This window comes from Thunnus maccoyii, chromosome 21 (genome assembly GCF_910596095.1).
Source record: "Thunnus maccoyii chromosome 21, fThuMac1.1, whole genome shotgun sequence".
In the NCBI taxonomy this organism is placed as follows: Eukaryota; Metazoa; Chordata; class Actinopteri; order Scombriformes; family Scombridae; genus Thunnus; species Thunnus maccoyii.
Window position 1 is genome coordinate 24,886,794 of NC_056553.1, and position 24,694 is coordinate 24,911,487.

Sequence of the window (24,694 nt, forward strand, 5' to 3'; positions counted from 1 at the left end):
CACTGGGTGCCCCTCTTACTTTATATTTAGCTATTATAAAACACTGGCAATGGCTGGGAACAAAAACATTTCATAGTCAATTCAACAATCACTATACCGACGGATAACCAAGAAATTCAACTCTGTATACTACACTTTAATCTTGTGTTCACAAAACTATAATTAGGTTTGCGGGACTCAAGCCCATGCCTGTTCACAGTGGACATGGAAAGAAGAGGGCTGCCGTTCACTTCCCTCCTTCCCCTCCTCTTCCCCTTCTGCTTTGAGGAGTCAAATTGGTTCCAGATGCATTCTCTCACGGCTAGCCTCCATAACCAAATCGCAACATGAAAGAAATGAAGGAGAGAAGTTTCGCAAAACTCGGTAGAGGCAAAAAAAATAAAAATAAAAAAATGTATGGAATTTCAACACAAAATAGGCAAAGGGAGGACAAGAGAGAAGAGGCGAAAGTGGCTGATCACTTTTCCACATGGCGGTGTTTATCACACCTAGAACCTTTGGGGGATTTTCTGAGACCCCCTTTTACTGTCACAAGCCTCTGGGAGACAATGTGCATCCCAAATGAGGATCTAAGAGTTGTGTTTCTTTCATGTTCCAGGCAGATGTGTCAGAAAAAAAAAAAATGTACAAAGTGATATTTAGCCGGAGCAAATCCACATCCTGCACCCATGTGGACTGAACATCAAAGACCTACCCACCAGCATGTTAGACCAATTTATAACCCTGCCCTCAGAGCTCCTTTAGATAAAACACTCACTAAGAGAGGTTAACATACACAATGACCAAAATGATATTAAAGACTGGCAACACCTGAAGGACGCCTTGCCAAATGGCTTAAAAATGTAGCAACAATGTACAAAGTGGCATGTCAATGTTGACTCAGCCAATTAACAAGTGAGAGCAAATTCAAGGCCAGTTGTCTTACAGCAGCAGTACACACCTCTGTGTTTGTCTAACTGCTTTAACAAGTCCCAGTGAATTAATTAGCACCCTCAAAGGCTGAGACACTATTCATTCAGACACATTTTGCTTGACAGACTAGACTCCATTCAAAACTTCAGGCAGTTTTATTTGCTAGTTTCCTTTCAGTCTCACCTAAGATAGCTAATGAAACACGTGTGACATTCGGCCTATACGGTAACATCTTTATCAATATATATTAGCTTACAAATGTTCATTAAGATGTAACGTTATTTTAGAGAAAAAAGCACGTGGGAATAACAGTTAAAGTATGAGTTATTTTGAATAACTGAGTGTGTTTAGGGTTGTGTGATACATGCCGAATTCATGAACGGATCCTATTTATTTGTAAAATATTTTAAAACATTATCCTAGCAGCTGTGTGCATTTACAGATAGCAGGGACACATTAAAGACTCCAAAAAGTTCATGACGTTTGCCATCCGGTAACGGTCCCTTTTCACTTTTCCTTTTTTCCCCCAATCCGCTATGTCAGATCTGTTTCCTTCCTATTCCCGGTTATTTCTCAGACAAGAACGACCCGAACAAATATACTTTCAAAACTATTCTAGCCACATATTTCAAGAAGTAACCCAGAGTGTGATATTTCTATTAACTGCGTTATTGTTGTCATTAAAGCCTCAACGGCTAATGTACAGGACGTTTCACTACTATGCTAACATCAGGTCAGTAACGTTAATGCATTTACTACAGATACCGCCACTTAGCTTTTCGACAAAGGTACACACAAATACTACTAATACAAGTAGAAAAATATTACTAAAAGGCTTTTGTGAATGTCGGGGATGTACTCTTCAATTCGGCTTTCATTAAACACACAGAGCATGATTGAAACTGTAACTTTTACAATTGTTTTCTCCGTTATTCCCACAATCATCTCACACCTAGAAACTCCGTGGTGGGCGGTAGCTGGCGCTGTAAACGATTTAAAACCTACTGATTTTATTGAGAAAAGGGGCTGGTTGCTGGACCATTTGTTGCCCGAATTTACCAGAAGACTTTTATTATTCAGAATACATCTCAATAGCTTGTTTGAGAAATGTTTAAGTTCACTAATCAGCAAGGAAATATCACATAGTGGAGTTTCTTAATGGAGTTTGGCGTATAAATGCTTAAGAGCGAAATCAGTCGGGCCAGGATGCCAGCTGTCACTGAATCAACAAGTTAGTCCCGACCTGAAGCGTTGAAAAGTAAAGATGGCTTTAAGCTACAGCTATGCACTGTTCTGTTCTTTTTCAGCAAATGAAGCTTATCAATGTATGAAAGCAGACACAGGCAGCAGTATAGACATAAGACTTCAATCACAGACAGACTCACCCTGAGCTCGGAGCGGCTGGCAGTAAAAGTTTACGGCGAGGAGGAAACTTATCTGGAAACACACACGCATCTTATTGAAATCCTAAAGTGCATCGTGGACAAGAAGACATAGAAAACACTGTTGCTGTGACATGCTCCATGGATCCCCTGTTAACTCTCTCTCTCTCTCTCTCTCTCTCTCTCTCTCTCCCTCTCTCTCTCTCTCAGCCCCCGGTTTTGTATATGGACCGCAGAGGACATGCGCAGAACAGTGAACGAGGCCGGTTAACGGTGAAGAAAGCAGAAGTTATAAGTCTGCAGAAACAGTACCAACAAACCGAACTTCAATCAAGGTATAATTCAGAAGTTAAAATCATGACCTAGATTTGGTACAACATAATTTGATTTTTATGGAGTAACAATTGTGTGTAGAGTGCAATAATTATCCTCACACACACACACACACACACACACACACACACACACACACACTTATTAGGCTGATAGACCCGCTGATAGGCTGCAGGTTGACAGGATACATTCTCAGCAAGTATTTTCAAACCAAATTTATGGATGTCTCACTATTCACTAGATACGGCATGTAAACTGTATGCCCTCCTTTACAATTACTGCTGGTAATCACAGCTGTAGTCAGAATTTTAGAAATACTGAGGTCATGAGTCCAAGACCCATAAAAAATAAAGAGACACCACAAATAAAGTCTCACTTTTTTATTGGGATTTTTCAACATTTTATCAATTCAATTAACTGCTCAGTTACTTAAGTTATTTTCTTAGTTGAACTTATTTATTTTCTGACATTTTTATTCCCCCATTAGACTCAGTCTTGTGAAAACCATGTGTCTCCAAAACATCATTTTATGAGCTAAGAACTGAAAATGTCTCTGTGGGATTAAAGATCTGTTGGGAAAATAACAAATAACATGAGCTCAGCGTACAGTAGCTGCAGTATTAAAAGTCTGAATCAAACCTGGGACATTCTGCTAAACATTTGTACCCACTCTCAGTGATTTTTGCATCTCCTAACGTTAGGTTTGAGTTGTCTATGAAATTGGCCCTAAATTAGTAGGGTCACTGCTCAATAAATCAGCCCTGTCTTCTACTATGTGAATTTATATAATAATAGCAATAATAATAATCTTTATTTATAGGGCACTTTTCAAAATCCATGTTACAAACTGCGTCACAAAGGCAGCAAAATAAAACAGACAAATCATGAAATCATTAGGTTTTAAAAAAACATAAAAACCAATTTAGTGTAAGATGAAACAAGAGAAATTTTAAAAGAACTAAAAGACAGTTCAAAGAAAATACAAACTCAAGTCAAATCAGGAAAGGCTTACCGATTAAAAAATGTTTTAAGAAGGTACTTAAAAGAAATCACTGACTCAGCCAGCCTGATGTCCTCGGGCAGATCATGCCAGGGCCTAATATACCACTAACTGTAACAGAAAATATGAAATAAATGAAGCCCAGATTCCATTTCTTATCAACATAATGTGGAAATGTTGCAAAATGTTTATGCTGAATATCTGCAAAACATTCACAGAAAACATTTGTTTTCCTATAATATCTGTTCATGGCGGCTAAAGCATGATTCATGTTTTTATGGCAACTCAGTGCACTTGGTTTGGTTAGAACTGAGACAAAAAAGCAGAGGAGAGGAGATGAAGCTGTAAGCTAACCCTAACCCTACTTTTTCAGTACCTAACCAAAGCCACATTCTTTCACAAACCCTAACCAAAGTTTCTTTGTAGCCTAAACATAACCACACAAAGGATGAAGGATGTGAACCCTGGTCTCCGGTGTCAAAGTCATACAAGAATGCTGCTCTTAATGGTCTGGAAAAAAAAGCAACTACATTACCTCAAAAAATGCATTTGGCAAAACCATTCACTATATAACCATATTTTTTAGAAACAGGGTTGAATGAGAATAGTTACAGTTTGCAATTAGAAAATGTAAAATTTTAAATTTGAGCAGATTAAGAGTACTGTAAGAATGTACAGTAGGTGATTTAATCTGTGAGCAGAGATGCAGTACTCTGAACAAACTCACATCTGAAGTTTGAGTGTTGTAGAATTTTTAAATATCTACCATGTCCATTACTGAGTAAAAGAAAGCACAAGTATTTCTTTGCAGTTCAGAAAGAGACAGAAAAATATGGAGGAACCCCTGGCCAGGCCAACTCCAACAGGAATCTCCCAGCAGAACCTGAACTAAGGATCAGTGTTTCCATACAACTTCACCAGTAATTTATTCACTTTCCATACCAGCTCAGTCCCACTATTGGTCACAGGGCTGTTGGAATCTATCCCAGTATGCTTTGGAAAAAATGTTTGGAAACACCTTACACAGTCTGCTAGTCCACTGAGCTGACACATAGACACACTCACACCTCCAGGCAAGTTAGAGTTTCAATTCACATAACCGTCATGTCTGGAAACTGCACCAAACTGCATCACCACACACACAGCAACTATTATCATCACTATCATGTCATTACCTACGTATCCTCAGACTGCAGTTTGAAATACGATTAATGTTGTTGGTGCCCTAGTAGAAAGTGTGTCAACCTGTGTATAAACCTTCCCTGCATATCGACTGTGTGTAACCAAAGTGAATGTTAATACCTTTGCACAGTGCATCTATATTTTTTTATGATCAAATGCATCAGTGTGAACTTCATGTATTCTGATACTGCACACATGGGCACAAGGATCAAACTGCCAGTTACTAGAGTGTGCAGTTATTGATGTGAAAATGTTCCTGTTGAAATTGTACAGGTTGATCAGAAGGTAGAACACTAGTAGGTCCATGTTCAAGATTTTAGAAATACTGAGGTCATGAGTCCAAGTCCCCCTCAAAAGTGGGGATTGGACCTCAGCATAACCAAAATGTGTCTGTAGCCTTTGATATCAAGCTGTGTCAAGTATCAAAAGTTCATATTGAAGGCTTGGTCAGATTCGATATTTTGGTAGATATTTTCTAATTTATTAATAAAGTTATCAAATCTAATCAAATTTAAATTTGGTAACTCTTCTCATTGTGTTCTTTATTTTATTTAGGCAAAGCTCTTTATTTAACACTGATGAACTGAGTAATTTCATATATTGATTAATGGAGAAAAGGCTTAAAACATGTTTATATTCCCCAGGTAACCAACAAAGGAAGGCACCAATATAATCCATTATAAAATGTAATGTAATGATATATTTTCCTGACAGCACTGAGCAGCAAGGCACAGGACACACAGATGATTCTTCACAAATGAAGAATGAAAGTTAACTGAAAATAGCCAGAGAGGGAAAAAACTTCCGGTAAGCCCAATATCGTGATTTGCCAATATACCGATCCAATGCCACAGGAAGTGTTGTTTTCCAGGGTGGCCTCCCAGTCTGTCCCCTTATTGTCCCTCTTAATGCCCATGTCAACAGGGCCAGGCGGCTTTTTGAGCTGCACAGCAGTCAAACAGCAGGGAAATCTCTGTCCAGGGAGACACCCTCTTTTGTAATGGGTCAAAGGTCATGAGTGAAGAGGATGTCATGGGTTGGAGTCAGCACTTTGGCCCCATGTGGCTACATCATGCTGTTGACAGGCATGAATAGTGAGGGGCCAGGGAGTGAGGGCCCACTGGCAGCAGGGAGAAGAATGAATCATGTATTCATACAGATGTACTGAGGTCAGATAGTCCTTTGACATAAATTATATGACATGGTGCTTTATGTTATACAATGCACTGCTCCATGACCTATTGAAATTGAATAGTATTACATGAACTCCTGTAATGTAAAATCTTAGCCCATTACCTTTTATAATACAATGTACAACTCTATTACCTACAAATATATACTATTCCATTACGCGTTATAATGTAACATTTTATTAGCTACTGTAATGTAAAATTGACATTATCCCATTACATATTTTAACTATTGTAATACTACCTTTATTAACTATTGTAATATGAATGTGGCTGCTTTATTTGTACTACAGTATAATGTCATATCCAATTGGTCACTTAATATAACATATCATTCTACTGTGTAATGTAATAATCTACTATATATCCTATTGTAATATAACATGCTTCTCTGTACCAAATTTTAATATAATGCCCCATTCCATCACCTATTATATGTATTTCATGTTTATATCATTGTATGTAACTTTCTTCATTGTCTTTATTTGATTACCTGTACTCTCTTTTACATATCATAGATAATATATTACTTCATTTCACTGACTAGAGTAATCTACTATTCAATTCAATTCAAAATACTTTATTTGTCTCTTAAATGACACTTTGAGGCAACCTATTTTGCAAACAAAGCACACAATCTGTTTGCAAAAATACTACATGATTACACATGATTAATGGAAGGGGCTAATCCATAGCTGAGCAAGTGTCAAACAAAGGCACATTGTCAAAAAGTGGGAAAAAAAAGCAGTACATCAGTCTATATTCTGTAAATTTGTCCATGCAATCCAGAATGACACATAGAAGTGTTTTCTGGTCTGATGCCCCGATCAGCAAAACCACAAAACTGTCGAAAAATAAATATATTGAGGAGAGGAGTGAGGAGAAAATACTATGGTTGAGGTCTGGTTAGGTTTAGGAAAAGAGCATGACTTGAATTAAAATAAGTACTCGCTTAAAGTTAGAGAAATATCATGGCTTGTGTTAAAATTACTTCTTGCTTAGGTTTAGCGGATCTTCATCATCATGGTTACTATAGTAACTATGTGGTTAAGGTTAGTCCTGGTCGTGGTCTTTAAAAAACAATGTGAAATCGCATTTGGACACAAGAAAAGAACAGTAATCCACCATGTTAAAGTCCAGTGTTTTGTTCTGGTCATAATTACAATGGCCACTAGAGGGCATCTGTCACTTGAATGTGAATATATGTTGTTTTAGGGACTGATTGTGTCGTTTTTTGGGGGGGGCACAGTCTCTTTGGAAAAGCTATAAACACTTTGACACATCATTCAAACCAGTTCGATTGAAGCATAATCAACCCTTTATCCAACTTTCTAATCCTGCAACATGAGACAAGACCAACGTTTACTGTTTGTATATCTTCTGGTTCTAGATGTCACCAAGCATTAGCTGCCTACAGTTACATTTCCTGGCCCTGTCTGACATTTATGGTGGTTTCTGATTGGCAATCTGGTGATTCCCTTAAGTGCAACCCAGTCCATGACCTCCTCCTGATGCCCAACCAGATGAATCCTTTACAAATGGAAAGTTACCAATCCACCACAGCTTGAAGGTTGGGTGGAGGAGGTTATGACTCTTCTCATTGTTCTACCACAACATTTTTAAGGTTTGGCAAGTGTTTTTAAATTATTCTGAACAGGAATTCCCCTCTATTGATGCTGTACCACCACTACCACCACCACCACTCTGTCCTCACCAGATCTGGTCAGTTTGCCTTCTTCATTTAATTCCACTTATTTTGCAGTTGGGTCTTTGTTGTCTGCATTATATGAAGGGTGGGGCACAGTATTTATCTTACAGTATTTTTTTTTTCTCACTGACCTCAAAATCACTAGAAACAGTAACATACGCACATATCTGCCCACAGCAGCCCTTCACTGACCAGCAGTCATGGAAGAATAAAGTGTCTGTCCAAGAGAGGGTCTCTTGTTTGCAGTCAGACCTACAGTACAAACCCTGAGGCCAGGGGCGCCATCCGTCACTGACTGGCCAACTGGCTCCCAGTTTCAAGATAAAGCTTCATTGTCATGGCAGATGTAGTTAGACACCATGATAAATTCACTGTTGTTGTTTTCCATTAGGTCTGTCGCTGTCTCCACTAACCAGATGTTGTTCAATTTCAGTTATTACACAGCTTTACAGATGTCCGCCTTGGAGTGTGTGCGTGTGGACTGTGTGTGGGTTTGAATTAAACCCATACACTGTAGAGCTGATATTGGCCTTTTATTAAAGATGGAGATGTGTTCCAGGCAGTGCTGTCCACCTTTGAAATGAAAATATGGTTAATCTTGTCTAAGATATAAAGTTTTTCACTCAACTGTGGTGCGTCTGAGGAAGGTGGTAGTACAACAAAAATGAGTCTGTCCAGTCAGAAACAATTCACAAAAAGGATATGATTTAGGTTCACTGTTTATCTATGATATATGCAGAAAATGCATGAATTCAGCACGTGGTAGCCAATACTATTGGTTGATTTTAGCTTGTCACAGATATATTGGTATCATATATTTGTTAGCCAATATAGTAAATGGACTGCACTTATATAGCACCCGTTTATCTTAATGGACAAAACACTTTACAATTTTTGCCTCTCATTCACCCATTCACTCACACTCACACACTGATGATGGTGAAGCTGCAAGGTGTTGGCATGACCATTGGGAGCAACTTGGGGTTCAGTGTCTTGCTAAAGGACATTTCGACGCATGGAGGGGAGGAGCTTGGGATCAAACCACCAACCTTGCAACCTCCTCAGGAGGTAGAGTGGGTCACCCTCTAAGTAACAATAAATTGGAGTACAGAAATATCAAAGATAATGTATGTTTTAAGAACTCTGTTTCCATGATGTAGTTTTTCAGCTCAGCATATACAGTATCTTGGTCTTAAAGGTGCGGTGTGTAGAATTTAGTGTCATCTAGCAGAACAGACTTGGCGGAAATGGAATATAATATTCAATTTTAATTAATGTATAATCACCTGAAAATAAGAATCATTGTGTTTTCATTACCTTAGAATGAGCCCTTTATGTCTACACAAGGAGCGGATCCTCTTCCACGCAGGTTGCCATGTTGCACCACCATGTTTCTACAGTAGCCCAGAATGGACAAACCAAAAACTGGTTCTAGAGAGGGCCTTGCATGTTTTTCACGAGTTTCGCAGCCACTGTATGTTCTCCTACACGCTGGGAAGGGAGGGGAGGGGGATGGGAGGTCTATTCATTTGGTTGCAATCTGCAATCTCACCACTAGATGCCACTAAATCTCACACACTGATCCTTTAAAACTTAAATTTAAAAATGTTATCAGATGTTTTTAAACTCTCAAATATCAAAGTCAACCTCAACAATCCAGTGTCAGTTGGGCTCTATTATAATGTTTATTATTATGTGTCTCAGTGAATAGGCTTTAATTTTCAATCGTGTCTTAGAGGCTTTCCACCACGACAGTATAAAAATTCAAATGAAACAATGAATGCATGTCTGATTGTGGGGCAGCACTTAACATAGGGTTAAGGGTGCACTGTGAGGTTTCCTTGTAACAACAACAAAAAATTATGTTTACATTGAGTGTTACTCACTCAATGTCAAAAAATATGTACAGTTTGGGAAATGGAAACAATCATTTACACCTCCAATCTGCTGCTAGTGCTATTTAACTTACAAACTAAAGATAACAACACTGAAGAGGTTGTTTTTCATTCAAAGGATATTTAGAGGTAATTTAATATTGGCAGAAAATATTGCTCATAAACACTTCCAATTAAAAACTATTAGCATTTGTATCAGACTTTACAAAGCCACATTAATTGAACTTGAGAAAATTCAGAAAATGATTTGAGGCTGTATTTTATGAAGAGCAAAGGTATAAATAAAAGAGCAAAGACAAGTTCAAGTGCAGAAACTGTGTGCGCCTCAGCCCACTTACACACAAAGCTCACTGATATAACAACAAACAATAAATTCCATTCACAGTTTCAGGATCTCATGCCTGAAAATCTGTTCTGTTCAAGGCTGATCTACAAGCCTCACTGACACTTTACTGCAAGGAGTGTGTTGTGGAAACGACATTCTGAGAGTAGGCCTAGTATCTTGCTTGTAACATTGAAGAAAAATCATAATTTTATAATTGTATATTTATCAGTGTGCTACCACAAAGTCCCATCAGTCACTGAGGTCTAATAGTGATACTATATGCAAATAAGAGTAATAATATAAAGTAGTATTTAATTAAAGATGCAACTGAAAAATGCAACTACTAGTCCCTAACTTCAGGTTCTGTTAGATACATGAACCAGTGTGCAAACTTAAGTTGAGGACAGACAAAGAGAACAAAGCAGAAAGCCAATGTCAAAGTGCTGAAAGCTGCTTTTCCTCTAAAAGCCACATAGCTGAAATAAAACTCTGGCCTCTAGTTTCTATGAAACCTGTCAGACATCACGGAGAAAAAAAATAAGAATTTGTGTTCTTGATTTAATAGTTCGGAGGCATGAATTTCCAGAACATAACATTAAACATGACATTGACATTTTAACATATGTTTAAGAGCTGTCAAACATAACACAACATTGTTTAACAGGCAAAATCGGAAATATATTAAACTGTCCATGTCCAGAATCTAAACAAAACTGTATTAAATTCAAGCGGCTCATTTAGATTTTCCATGGCCTGACAATCAGTCTGCCACCACTCAATGTCAACTTCACCCCAGTCTTCACAACATCTCCCATTAGTCCAGTCCACAGCCCTGCTTAATGATATAACTACTGCCACTTTCATGGCACAAAAATATATAGTAGTGATAACCAATAACAAACTTCATATTTAGGCTAACTGTTATTTGTCCACAAGGAAGTGGAAATGGTTAGACAAGCCATTTAAGAAACTAAATACTGACTTTACAGTGTTGGAGATACATTTCATTTTGTTGAATGATGATAATGGAGTGAATGTTTTGCCCCAGATTTCAGTCAGGAGTTGAAGGTAAATGTGATTTGTTTGTCTGGAGGCTGATGTCCAGGCTCTGGCAGGTGTTATGGAGAAAAAAAATTGTGTGCACACAGATTAATAACTTGTGCTCTCAAATAATTAATTTCTGGCACAAATTATTAACTCATGCTCTTGAATTACTTATTCTGTGTATTAGAATGAACTCTTAACAATATTAAATATATGGATATACTGTATTTTATTATTATTTTAACATTTGTTAAATTAAGTTCTGTCACTTTAATGTGTGTCTTGGTGGCGATTAAAAACATGAATTAACAACAAACAAGATATTAAGAGTAAAGGAGAGTTGTGATTTAGGTATTTAGAGCTGATTGACAAAAAACAAAAGCCAAACAAATAACCATCCCTTTATCATAAACAGCACATAATTTAACTGTCTGTTCAATTCTGTTAAGACAAGTTTAAAAATGCCACCAGGTTTTCATAGTGACTGTTGCCCAAGAGCTGAGGATCTCCAATATGGTCCAAGGGTGTGTTCATCACCTGAAAGCCCTTCATTAGTCCTCCTTGTAACTGACTACAGTCTTGTCCCATATATTGACTAGTGAAGGCTTGTTAGAGCTACAGTGAAGGAAGCTTCATTCACTACCTTTTCAACAGAGGTACTCCATGTCATGTGTTGGTGTGCAGGGTTTCCATTCACACCTACGTATGCGGTAACAATAACTGTCCCTCAGGCAGCATTGCATGGCCTTTCACCACCTGTCAGTATGTGGAAACACACACACACACACACACACACACACACACACACACACACACACACACACACACACACACACACACACACACACAGTCAGGCCTGGGTTCCAGTGACGGTGTGAATAGAAAGCCTGCACTTCCCAAAGCAAATAACATCTGTCATGTTCACACTGGCTGCTCATGTACAGTATGTGTTCATACTAGCTCCATGGTTGATGTGACACACACACACGCACACCTCTTGGATGCCTTGTATTGTAATGTTTGTTGTGGAGAGTGTGTGTGTGTCAGAGAGAGGGAGAAAAGGCAGAAATGGAGAAAAGAGGAGGCTCTGTCAGTGTTGTGGTGTCACCCATGATGGATGGGAAACAGGAACACATGGTTTGCTATTGTTACCCAGTAAATCCCCCTTTACTATTAAGCTGTTTGCTTGGTTTCCAGGTGCCTGGTTTGACATGGCTGAGATAGGCCATGACTCACAATGTCATTGAATGTAGAATGAAGGAAAATAACATGAGCCACCTGTGGACCACTACAGAGCCAAGACTGTCATATAAGAGCACTGTGTGTGTGTGTGCTGGTGTGTTTCTATAATTGAAGACATGGAGATATCCTCCATATTCAGTAATCGTCTACTTTCAAGTTGGGCTTTAGGTTTATCATTTAACGGTTGTAGAAAATGATCATCATTACTAAACCTACACCAATTCATATGTTTATATGAATAATAGATCAAATTAGTATATCTAATGTATAAGGGGTTGGTCATGAATCAACAGGGAATTATCATCTACTCCACCATTCCCCTCAGCTCTAAGGAGCATTTTAGTATCTTTCAGCTCATTGCTTTTGAGGTTAAACTTCACAGTTTTGGGGTCTTACCACTCTCTCTGGAAAAATCACTTCCAGCAGCGGCAGGCAGCTGTTTTCAGTGAAAAAGATCTGATTAATCCACAGTGCACTACCTGCCCAGCACCAGACAGCAAACACACAAAGTTAGCATACAGCAGCTACAAGGAGTTGATGGAGAACTCTGCCCTAAAGTAGAATGAATATTATGACTTATATTCATCATGTGACCAAAAACACTACTTCACATGAACGCTAATGTTGCTCTGTGTCTTCTGGATGTGTTAATAGGCAACTGTGTGCTTGTGCAATTCAAATTACAGGACGGGTTCACGATTTTTCAAGCCTTTCCTAAAACAACAGTCAGGAGCCCAAATGAACACTGACACATGTTTTTCTTGCTGTAATCATTCCTCCTGCTAATGCTGATCATTAGAAGATCCCTTCTAAATGCACTTACAATGTAAGTGATGGGGGTCAAAATCCACAGTCCTTCTTCTGTGAAAAATGTATTTAAAGTTTATCTGAAGCTAATATGAAGCTTCAGCATCCAAATGAGTCAAATCAAGTAGATATCTTTCAACATTCCAGTCTTTTTAGTGCCAAATTCCCTCTTTTTGTTACTAGGGAATTTAATGCTAAAAAGACTGTAAATGTGGCAGATATCCACTTGATATGACTAACTCAGACTGCTGAAGCCTCATATACACTTCAGATAAACTTTTGAATGCATTTTGCACAAAATGACTGTGTGGACACACTGTGGATTTTGGCCTCCATCACTTACTTTGAAAGCACATTTGAAAGGGATCTTTTAATAGTCAGTATGAACAGAAGGAATGATTACAGCGAGGAAAACATCTTTCACTGTTCATACAGACACTTGACTGTTGTTTTAAGACACACTTGTCCTGAACGTGTTCTAAAAGAAGGTGTTTTTTTGGGGTTTTTTTTTAGCTTGTTCCATTGGCCCAAGTGGCCAAAAAATATTTTTTGCCGCTTTAAAGCCACAATTATTGTTTTTTGGGGAGGCCACTTTGGGACTGTACTAAGATGCCAAAATCTTAGCCTGACATATATCATCATAAGACTGTTACTGCTAATGTGTTAGCAACTGAAAACCTATAGAAATGTCATCATCCAGTTGGAGTCATATTCATGAGGACCCAATGAGTGTAAGCCCAATATTCACTCACTTTCAGTTCTGTTTTGATCAAAATATCTGGCTCTTTAGCTGCTAAATGTTCAGCTTTCTTCACCAGCTGGTCACTAACATTATCTAGAGCTTTTTCATTCAAAGCAGCTGCCTGCTGCAGCTGAAACTGAGGTTGATGAATTTGCCGGCTGAAATCCAAAACAATCTGCTAAAAGAGGTTAAAAAGCTTTGTAGAGCTGAGGGGAGCTGCAGAGTTAGTGGGTTTATCACTATGAGCAATACCATTCACATTACACATAGTCATTGGACCCATTATTAATATAAAAATATTGATTAATGCAGTGTGTTTAGCATGGAGCCTAGAGTAATCACAGGGAGATGTGTGGATGTGTGTGTGTGTGTATGTGTGTGTAGGGAAGGGGGGGAGGCAGTATTTGGGGAGGTCAGGGTGGAGAACACCTTGAGGCCATATGTGAACCAAACGTGCTCAGAAATGGCATGTAGTGAAAAAACGAAACACGTGCACACACAAACATAGGTAAAGCCATAATATGGCCTCTGTACTTTGTGGTTACAGGATGCCAATAAATGAGCCAGAACTCCGTGATTGAGTCTCATTTCATCTGACACCAGAGTAGAGGTCTACTCACATATGCTCCAATTTCCTCTTCCTGGTCTTATTTGGGACTGCTGATCAGTCCTTGTTTTTCTCTTCTGTGCTGTGCAGGCGACATGTTGCTGCTGATCAGATTTGAATGATGTTTGGATGAACGATGCAACTCACCACTGTGTTCCAGCTATGTCATGAGGAAACTGTTTTGCCTCTATTGGTGCTATAATTAGAGGTCAAAATGAAAAATAAAGCATAAATATCCCATCGAACATTGCTCTAATACCAACATGGATAATGGAAATACATTTTATCTCCAGAGGATCATCATAGTAAATCATATTTTTGGTTTCTTGAAAACACATATTATATTTCCTCCTGACACATCTAATAAGCTATCTGGTAATACTGTAGTTATAGGAAGACATCTGTAAACCACACAATAAACTGTTGAGGTTTTCTTTCCCCTCCCTGCACACTTATATGCCATCAATGCTTCTATAATAATTTTGTCTAGTCTTTCAATAATTAAACTCAAAAACACATTTTCAGATAAATACATGTTCATTTTGCTACTTTCCATCTTTGATTGACAATAGTGATTCAATCAATTAATCAAGACTTGTCTACTCTGGATTATTGGATCTCAGAGCTGCATTCAAAACAGTCGCCCACAACATATTACTAGACCGACTGGAAAACTGGGCAGGACTTTCTGTCACAGTACTAAACTGGATTGAATCCTACTTAAAGGACAGGAACTACTTTGTGTCTATAGGTAATTACACATCTGAGTGGACAAAAATGACAATGAGTTCTCCAAGGCTCCATTCTGGGGCCTCTTCTGTTCAACATCTACATGCTTCCATGGGTTCAGATTATGGAATACAACAAAATATGTTACCATAATTATGCAGACAACACACAAATTTACATAACCATATCACCAGAGGACTATGGTCCAATACAAGCACTGAGTAAGTGCATTGAATATATAAACGATTGGATGTGCCAGAATTTCCTTCAATTAAAGACAAAATTGAAGTAATTGTTTCTTGAACCAAGAAAGAACAATTCAAATTCAGCGCTCAGCTTCGATCGGTAATGTTAAAAACCACAAACCAAGCCAGAAATCTTGGTGTAGTCATGGACGCAGACCTAAATTTCAACAGCCACATTAAGACAATTACAACGTCAGCATACTTTCAACTGAAGAATATATTAAGAATTAAAGGACTTATGTCTCAGTAGGATTTGGAAAAACTTGTCCATGCACTTAACCTCAGTAGATTCGACTACTGTAAAGCTGTCTTTGGTGTCTAAAAAAATCAATCAGACAGCTGCAGCTGATTCAGAACACTGCTGCCCGAGTCCTCACTAAGACCAAAACAGTGGATCACATCACTCCAGTTCTCAGATCTTTACACTGGCTTCCTGTCTGTCAAAAAACTGAATTTAAAATACATAAAGCACTGAATGGTTTAGGGCCAAAATGCATTTCTGACCTGCTGCTATGTTATGGACAGGTCTGCTTTCTGTCCCCAGAGTCAAAAACTAAACACAGAGAAGCAGCGTTCAGTTTTTATGCTCCACATATCTGGAACAAACTGCCAGAAAACTTCAGGTCTGCTGCAACTCTCAGATCTTTTAAATCAAGGCTGAAGACTTTTCTGTTTGCCACTGCATTTTATTAAATCAAATGAGTATTCATTTCTTACACTGTACTATAACTTTTACTCTTGCATTTGATACCTGTCTTGTTCTATTTTAGCTTATTTTTGTTTTCTATTCTCTTAGCTCTTTAATGATTGTTTTTGATTGTATTTAAATGTCTTTTATGGTGTGCTTCTTTTGCACTTTTGTCTCAAGGCTCTTAACATTTTATGTGAAGTACTTTAAATTGCCTTGTTGCTGAAATGTGCTATATAAATAAACTTGCCTTGCTCTGTCTAGGTGGATTGATGGGTCAACAAAGTGTGTGACTTTGACATTTGAGACCGCTGTTTGCATCCTGTTTCCAGTCAACATTTTTCCTTTTAACCCTAACCCACAATGTTTCCCTAACATGAACAAAGTAGTTTTTGTGCCTAAACCTAACCAAACCTTAACCATAGTGGTGGCACATCAGGAAACAGATTTGCATTGCAGATTTGGAGGCCATTTCATAGTTTAGTTTGGAGAACTTTATTATTTTCATTTTTTTCAAGAGAATGAAAGAGCTTGTAATTGATTATACAGAGATGGTGCAAGGGCTACAAACATAATTACAAGGCCAACAAAGAGTTGGCTTTGTAATTATGTTTGTTCATAGCTAATTCTTTATCTATAAATTATTTCTCTATTTTGATTAGTTGTTTGATCTTGGGTTTCTTTTGATTTGTGTCTGTCTTAGGCCTGTTTGTGTGTACTCCCTTTATTGTTTAGTTGACCTTACTTTGAGATTGGGCCCTCATTTTTGGTTGCTACTTTTTCTAGTTCCCATGTTATATAAGGATTTATTTGCAGTTTAGGTCATTTGTCATCAATTTTTCAACTTCATTAAGACAAGAATTTTAAGTCAGGAATACTTTTTTACACCTTTTTTCTTGTGCTCTTTTGCTTGGTCCGTAATCTCTATAAACCAATATCTGCATATGAATGCAGAATCTGTAGGCAAGGGACAAGATTTTGGGATCGGAAGCTTTCTGGTTTCCGTTTCTGTTCCAGCAATCTCTACAGGAACATGCTTTGGTTGCATGTAGGTAAACAGTCTGTGTGGGGAGCAAAAGAGGCGGAATGTATTAGCCAGAATGTTGTCTGGACCTAAAACGGCTACAAAAGGTGTTGATGTTTGTTTGGTTTTAAACTGTTAACTGGCTACTTGTGAAACAATCCAGTTGTAGACGTCGTCTCTCAACTCCAACTCCATTTTCGTCTGTAAACAACGACCGGCGCATGTAAGAGGAAGTCTTGGCCCAGATATCTGCCAGCTACACTGGAAGCTCCGAAAAATTGGCCATTGCCCCCAGAGGCTACATTGTTTTCAGACGATAGCTGATGGGTTCCGAGATTGCTTGGTCCATGAGAAAGACAAATAAAAGTTGCAGTCCTTACAGTGGAGAGACTGGAATCAGACTATGTTTGGCATTTCTGCTTGAAAAATGACTTAAATGATAAATCGATAATCAAAACAGTTGCAGCTTTTACATTTTCTGGTGTAAATTCCTGGTGTTTGGTACTGTAGGTCTTTTCTTGGAAAAAACATCTTACACACAGGATGTAATGCTTTGTTTCTTTTTCTTTAGGAATAAAATGCTGGGTATTTAGTTTGAGCTGATGGTTGTGACTGAACAGACAAACAAAAGTGCGCCAAATGCAGAAAGTCAAACTTGAAGTGAAAGAAAACATATTACACAACCTACCACAATGTCGGATCAATAAATCACTTGGTAAATGCAGGGCAGAAACACTTGCAACTTTCACTAAAACAAATCACTTCATGTCAACATAGCATGTTTACTGCTGCCATTTTTCTTATATGAAGCTACAGTCTGCAACAATTACAGTGTGTGGCACCTATAAATAAAGGTATGCACTAAGCAGGACATACATTTCTTTAAATCTTATATTCTTTTTAATCAATCAGAAAATTTCAAAACATCCCAATGAAACAATTACGAATTACATTTGCAAACCAGAAGTTGGTGAAAAAAATGACAACATTTTTGAGTGAGAATTTGGATTTTTTTTTTTTTTCAATCTGTAAAGTTAAGGTTTTCTTTGAGTCAGCATCTAGTGGCCATTAGAAGAAGTGCAGCTTGAGAGACTTGCACTTTGGCATCACAATTCATCTACAGAACAAGTTGACTACAAACTTTGATTTACAGTTCGTGCCTGGGGTAGCAGCTGCACAGGTAAACTTATATCCTTATATCCTACCCGCTTATAAAGTCCCCCAGGTCCGAAAAAGGGAGCTGAATCACAAAGGGCAGAGAATTGCTGCTGAGCTGATCTCTCTCTGTACTGTAGGTTTAAAACCCAGCATTTTGCACCTCGGGCAACATGCCAATCACTGACATCACTGCAGGTGTTTTCCATCAGCTGTCAAAAGCCAAACACCTGCCATGACATCACTGCAGTTGAGGTCACAGCTTAATCAGAGTGAATTGGAAAAACAAGAATGCATGTATATATTGTGGGTATTATCATCATTATTAGAGGTAGATGAAGAGAGGGAGCATCGTTATCAATGGGGAAAAGAATAAAGTGTAATTTTCTGTAATTTTTTGGCTTGAAATGTGTAAAACCTGAAATGAAACCTGTCAAAGATTCTCTTTTTTGTCTCCATTTCTTGTTTTTTTTTTTTATCAGACTGGGTCGAAAACACCACAGGCTCATGAAAGCCATGTAACAATGCAAACCACATTTCATATTAACTGAGAACAGAAACACAACGTCCCTTCCCTCTTTGTGTGCCTTGTCAGTTGACATCTAGCTGATCCCAGTGAAAAACACAAATGCAAATAAAATCAGGTTCCATTTGCAGGGTTCCAAATGACTTGTTTCTATCTTTATTTTGTGGCTGTATTTCTGTGTAAAGCACTGTCTGATGAACTTACACAAGAAATAAGTCTGACAACCATCTTTCCAAAAGGGTTGTACCCTCTCAGCCACATCACTGGTCTCATAGCTCTGACTATGAAATAAATTACAGTATAAAACCAGTGTACATAGGCAAATCAATGACAGTTAATAACATGCTGAGCACACAATGTGAGAAGATTTTTATGCAGCAGTGGTTTGAGAAGATTCTGTGGATCTATGGTTTAGTTTTTGGTTTGGTTTAAAGGCATTTAATTCCATTATAAAAACTTGTTCACTATAAAAATGTATCATAACTGACATAAATTGGCTGATCAATGCAAATTTGTTTCACATACCTTTATCAAACCTATAGGGGATGAGGGTATGATATACAAGAGATCATTTTTAAGTAGCATTAATGAAATTTTTTTTGGCCACTTGGGGGCAGCGGAGCAAGCTGTAAACACAACACTGACATATTTTACCAAAGGCTAAAGAAAGCATGTTGGCAAACAGTTGTGTCTAGCTACATAGAGTAACATTAACATTGATTTGGAGTCATGTTTCTGCTCCTGACAAGTCCAATATCCACTCTCTTTTTAGCTCTGTTTTGGTCTTCAACAACGGTGGAGAAAAATATCATCTAAAGTGTGTCCAAACTGTATAGTGGCGTGTGGTGATATGGTGATAATTGTTATCACTGTTATCACTCAAACATATTAATTAGTGCAGCTTTAAGTTAAAGTATATCTTCCTCTTCTAGGGGTTCTCCAGGTCTAGACAGTGGCAGGAGAAACCCTGACATGATCTTGTAAAAGGTGCTAACCAAGTTAGTGGCCAAACTGCGTCCGTCACGTGATGCACACTGGCCCATGAAGACTTTTTCCTATAGAATTACATTGTGAAAGACACGTCTGTAAATCAGCAGGTCACAGCCCCCGCAAAATGAGTTGTTTCACTATCAGAATTTGATCCTTTCAATCTAACAACATTTTGAAAGTCTAGGAGAGCTGTGTGATTGAATTACTTTAACCCCATTCAAGTTAGCAGAGGGCTAAACCAGAAGTTAGCCAGCTTGGCCGGTGGAAGTATCAGGTGCGCCTGCTCTATGGGCCACACAATCCCGAAAGATTCGGGCAATTTTACTCCGGTAAGTCAACCTTTTTTGGCTTCATGCGTCACTAAGCACCTTTTATAAGAATGAACGGAGCCCTGCCTCCAATGCTGTATCTAGTTCTCTTTATGCATCCATGGTGCTAATATTATTGTTGGAGATGTTAATGCTCCCATTATGCTCTTCTAGTTATGATGAACATAAAGCTTCCATGGTACAGTTAAACAAAGACACAGATTAATGTCTGACTAATTTTAAGTAAAAGTTTAACAAATGCTCTAAATACTAAAGACAAACGAATGAGAAGCTGATGAAACAAAAACTTCCCTCCAGTGTTGCCAGCAGGTCTAAGGCATCAGAACTCTCAGGAAACCTCCTAGCATACTGAACATCATGTAGAGGGATTGAACAAACTGGGGCCCACATCTGCTAATGTTATGTGTGTGTGTGGTATGCACGCTTAATAAATACCTCCTCACATGTGCGTGCACTCCAAAACATCAATGTGGGCAGCACATATGTATATACACATGGCCTTCATTCATACTGAGGCGACTGCTGGGATCAGAGGCCGTCCACTGCTTTTTTTTTCTATTTAAAGAAAGCAAACTGCATGTAATTCTCAACTGTTATGCAATATTGCAGTAATGAATACAAGAGTTTGAGGTAGGGGTATCGCCAGTCATTCAGTAAATCACTGCATGTATACAAAGACTCTATATTGACCATGTCCCTGACTAATTTGTATTTCTACAGTAAAGTTGTGGTTTTCCCATTTTTCTTCAATACAGCATTCTTGGAACCAGGATCCAACACAGGGCACGTTTCTATCCCATTAGCCGTTAGCATGCAGCTAGCTTTTGGCCAGTGCAACGTAACATTGACATAACCTGCAATGCTTTCACATGTAACATAATATACTGTAGGCTGTAAGTATGCTTATTGGCCAAACAGACTGCAAGCTGGAAGTCTGCAAGGGTGCAATAAGATGTCTTAATTAAAGGGTAACAATTACACTAAATCTTTTTTTTATGTTGTACATAATCATGTAGTTGGCATATGATTTTAATACGGGTGATTTTTTCAACAATACAGATATTGTGTGTAATAACTTCCTTTTCTACTCAAAATTTTGTGTCTGCTTGGGTTTAAAAATTCTCTGGTCTTAATTGTGACATGATACGCAAAACTCTGAAGTCTGTTCCATATATCAGCTGCCTGTTTCTCATAAGATGAAGCAACAATGAAGCAACAACATTGTACATGAATGAGAGATTGTGATTGACCACCTTGTAGCTACCTTGTGCTAAGTTGCTACCACGGCGACAATGTTGGTTAAATACGTAAATACATTTTGATTTAAGCCTGTTTTTTGCTAGCCAAAATTAGCATTAGCATTAGCAATATAATTGTTAATTATATACTCTAAATGCACCATGCTAACCAAGCTAGCAGCTAACGCTAGCATTAGGGTCAACTCCACCCCCTCGTCCAAATATGGTCACTTCTGGCTCCAAAAAAACAAGTGTGACGGGGCGCCCGTGAACGCTCCGTCATGCCCTAACCGGCGTGTGTTTCTCTCTCTCTTGGCCGGAGAGAGAGCGCCGGTGCACAGCGCGCAGCGCTCCCACTGTTCCTGCGGAGCCATGCTCCGGTGAAAACTGTTCCTTGCAGGCCCGCACTTGTGTCCCGCGGTCCTGCACTCCCACAAACTTTTCCCCGCTGTCCGAACTCTTTTCTGCACGCTAGGCGTTCGAGGGTGCACACTCGGCGCTGTCGCGACACACACACACACACATATACACTTACCTGCTGCTGCTGTCTCTGGTTGCCTCGGGCATGGGCCAAACTGAGGCACTTCCTGGACACACCATAAATAGCGCTTGGTGGCGCGCTTAGGAGGGTCATGTGACAGTGGACTATACCATCAACATCGTATGAACTGATATTTTATGATTTATTTTGGTTTGGGGGTATTTGGGCCATCGCTGTATGGAGGGCGATTAGTGCCATTTTTCCGGTATACAAAATATATCATTGATTTTTGAATTTATGTTTGTTGTGTTGTCAAATTTGACTGTAGGATGCTATAATTTGGTAATTGGTTTGCCCGGGGGAGGGGCTAAGAATATATAAGGGGGAGTTCTGCTCATTTAGTTTTGGTTGGGTTTTTGGTCGTGGCTAAGTAACAATGTGGGTGACAAACTGCCAGTTTGAAACCTGTCGTGTAAATACTTTTTTTTGTTATTAGGGTTTTTTTTTCCACTCCTGCACTGTAAATATTTTTGCCACTCTTGTTTGGGGAACTTGGTGTGAATAAAAATCACCACACTGAAGTTTCTTGTCGTCTGAGCCATCATTGAAAGCGAACCCGCGACATTTGGTGTCAGAAGTGGGATGGGCAGTCGACGGGGGCGCACCCGGTCCTCAGGAAAACGGACCGGACTGCACTCACATAAGCAAGAAGTGGCTCATGATGAAGCGGCAGATGAGGGAGCCTGGGCCACAGAGGAGGAGGAGGACGGAGGGGGAGCTGCTGCTCCAGCCCTGCAGGCAGCTCCGGGAGCTCCAAGTGCCGGAGAGGAGCTGCTGGCCGTCATGAGAACCTTCCTGGAGGGACAGCAGAGAGGAGAGGAGGGGTTTCTGGCAGAGCTCAGAGGACTACGGGCTTCGATGCCAACCCTGCAACAAGGACAGCCGGTGGCAGAGCAGAGGCCGGTAGCACCTAGCCCAGCGCCCGCCAGAGCCACATCGCCATCTGAGGAGTCTACAATGAGCCCAAGGCTGGACTTACCGACACCAGCCCCTCGGCCACGCCGCAGTTCACCTATGGAGGGATCAAGGGACAGGCTGAGCAGCGGAGCGGAACCCCCTAGGCCTGAGAGCAGACCCTATGGTGACCCCAAGATCCCACAGTACCTGGCAGGAGAGGACATTGAAAATTACCTGCTTCGCTTCGAGCGCATTGCCAGAACATGGAGCTGGCCAGAGTGTGAGTGGGCATGTCGCCTGGTGCCTCTACTCACCGGAAAGGCTCTTGAGGCCTACACGGCTATGGACGAGGAGAGGGCTCACTCTTACCCGGACCTGAAGGCGGCGCTCTTGACCAAGTTTGATATCTCGCCAGAGATGTATCGTCAGCAGTTCCGGTCCATGGCGTTGCCATCCGGGGAGAACCCATCAGAGACCTACCACCGCTTAAAGGGTCTCTACCGACGATGGATTCGTCCGGTGCAGCACACAAAGGAGCAAATTGGAGAGCAGATCATTTTGGAGCAGCTTCTACGTGTCTTCCCTGCAGACATCCGCACCTGGGTGAAGGAGCATGAGCCCACAGATGGACTAGCTGCGGCCAAGCTAGCGCAACAGTACATCAACGCACGAAGGGGACGCCCAGCTTCATACCAAGGTGGTCCCGGTCGTCAGCCTGCTTCCCAGCCCAGACCAGCAGCCACAGCCAACCCACCTCTGCCAGGAGAACGCCGCCCTGCACCCAGCCAGCACAGTTCCAGTAAGGAGCTCATCTGCTTTTACTTTTACTGCTTTTAAAGACATTACCATCAATGGTGAACCTGTGACTGCTCTGGTTGACTCGGGTAGCTTTCTGACGCTGATCCGTAGGGATTTAGTGCCAACGGGCATTGTGGACTATAGCAGACAGGAGGACATTTTGTGCGTGCACGGGGACAGCCATTCCTACCCTACTGCTGATCTGACTGTGGTGGTGGATGAGCAACCCTATTTGATGACTGTGGGGGTGGTGGAAAAGCTGCCTGTAGCTGCCATACTGGGATGGGACTTACCGGTGCTACTTGATGTGCTGCTGGATGTGGAGGCCAAAGACAGTGACGGGGTTAAGGGTTTGTCAGGTGATCACCCGCGCCCAGGCCAGAGCGGGGGTGACGTCCGACCCATGGCAGAGAAAGGGACCAGATCCAGAGCCCTTTTCAACCCTGGACAGCAGTTTGTTTGAGGGGGGCACAAAGGGCCCGAGGAAGTCTCACCGCCAGCGGCGTTTTGAAAAGGGGCTTAAAACCAGGCAGCCAGACTGTAAAGAGGGACTAACAAAGGACATATGGAAGGTGCCTGGGGACATTGGGGCCTTGCAAAGGGAGGATGGAACTCTTAAGACATTGTTCACCAAAGCAGTTGGGGGGCTGGATATGGCAAAGGAGGGAAAAGAATGCTTTGTCATTGACAACGATGTCCTGTATGCACTGGCTGACGGGGTCAAGCGTCTCGTGGTTCCTGGGCCATGTCGACCAATGATAATGCACCTGGCACACACCTTGCCCTGGGCTGGTCATCTTGGTCGCAACAAAACCTATCTGCGCCTAGCCTCCAGATTCTATTGGCCCTCCATGTATACAGATGTCCAAACTTTCTGCAGAACCTGTCCCACCTGCCAGAAAACCTGCTATGTCCGCCAATCAGACCGTGCCTACCTCCAGCCTCTGCCCATTATCTCCACCCCTTTTAGGCGTATAGCCATGGACATTGTTGGCCGGTTCAACCAAACCCTGAAGAAGATGCTGCAGAAGTTTGTCGCCGACACTGGACGGGACTGGGACCAGTGGTTGCCCTCCTGCTGTTTGCCTACAGGGAAGTCCCTCAAGCTTCCACTGGTTTCTCCCCGTTTGAGCTACTGTACGGCTGGGATGTCCAGGGGCCGCTG

The 24,694-nt window shown here is 40.3% G+C and overlaps 1 protein-coding gene and 2 long non-coding RNA genes across 4 annotated transcripts in view; 1 reads left to right on the forward strand and 2 right to left on the reverse strand.

Moving 5' to 3' along the window:
* reck (reversion-inducing-cysteine-rich protein with kazal motifs) overlaps positions 1–2,536 on the reverse strand; it is a 97,675-nt gene extending 95,139 nt beyond the window's left edge. The window contains exon 1 of the mRNA XM_042399019.1: positions 2,298–2,536. Within this exon, the coding sequence (XP_042254953.1) occupies positions 2,298–2,367 (70 nt within the window). The 5' untranslated portion in view covers positions 2,368–2,536. The remainder of the gene's footprint in view (positions 1–2,297) is intronic.
* Positions 1,385–7,670, forward strand: LOC121887902. 2 transcript variants are annotated; one of them, XR_006093084.1, is made up of 4 exons: positions 1,385–1,645; positions 2,505–2,629; positions 5,524–5,616; positions 5,734–7,670. It is a non-coding gene; the product is annotated as an uncharacterized LOC121887902 (long non-coding RNA). The 2 variants fall into 2 exon arrangements; XR_006093083.1 differs by having other exon boundaries at positions 5,524–7,670.
* Positions 3,005–21,895, reverse strand: LOC121887900. The gene is made up of 4 exons (XR_006093082.1): positions 21,829–21,895; positions 20,491–20,610; positions 3,640–3,738; positions 3,005–3,196 (listed from the first exon to the last, which is right to left on the reverse strand). It is a non-coding gene; the product is annotated as an uncharacterized LOC121887900 (long non-coding RNA).
* Between the last annotated feature and the right edge of the window lie 2,799 nt (positions 21,896–24,694).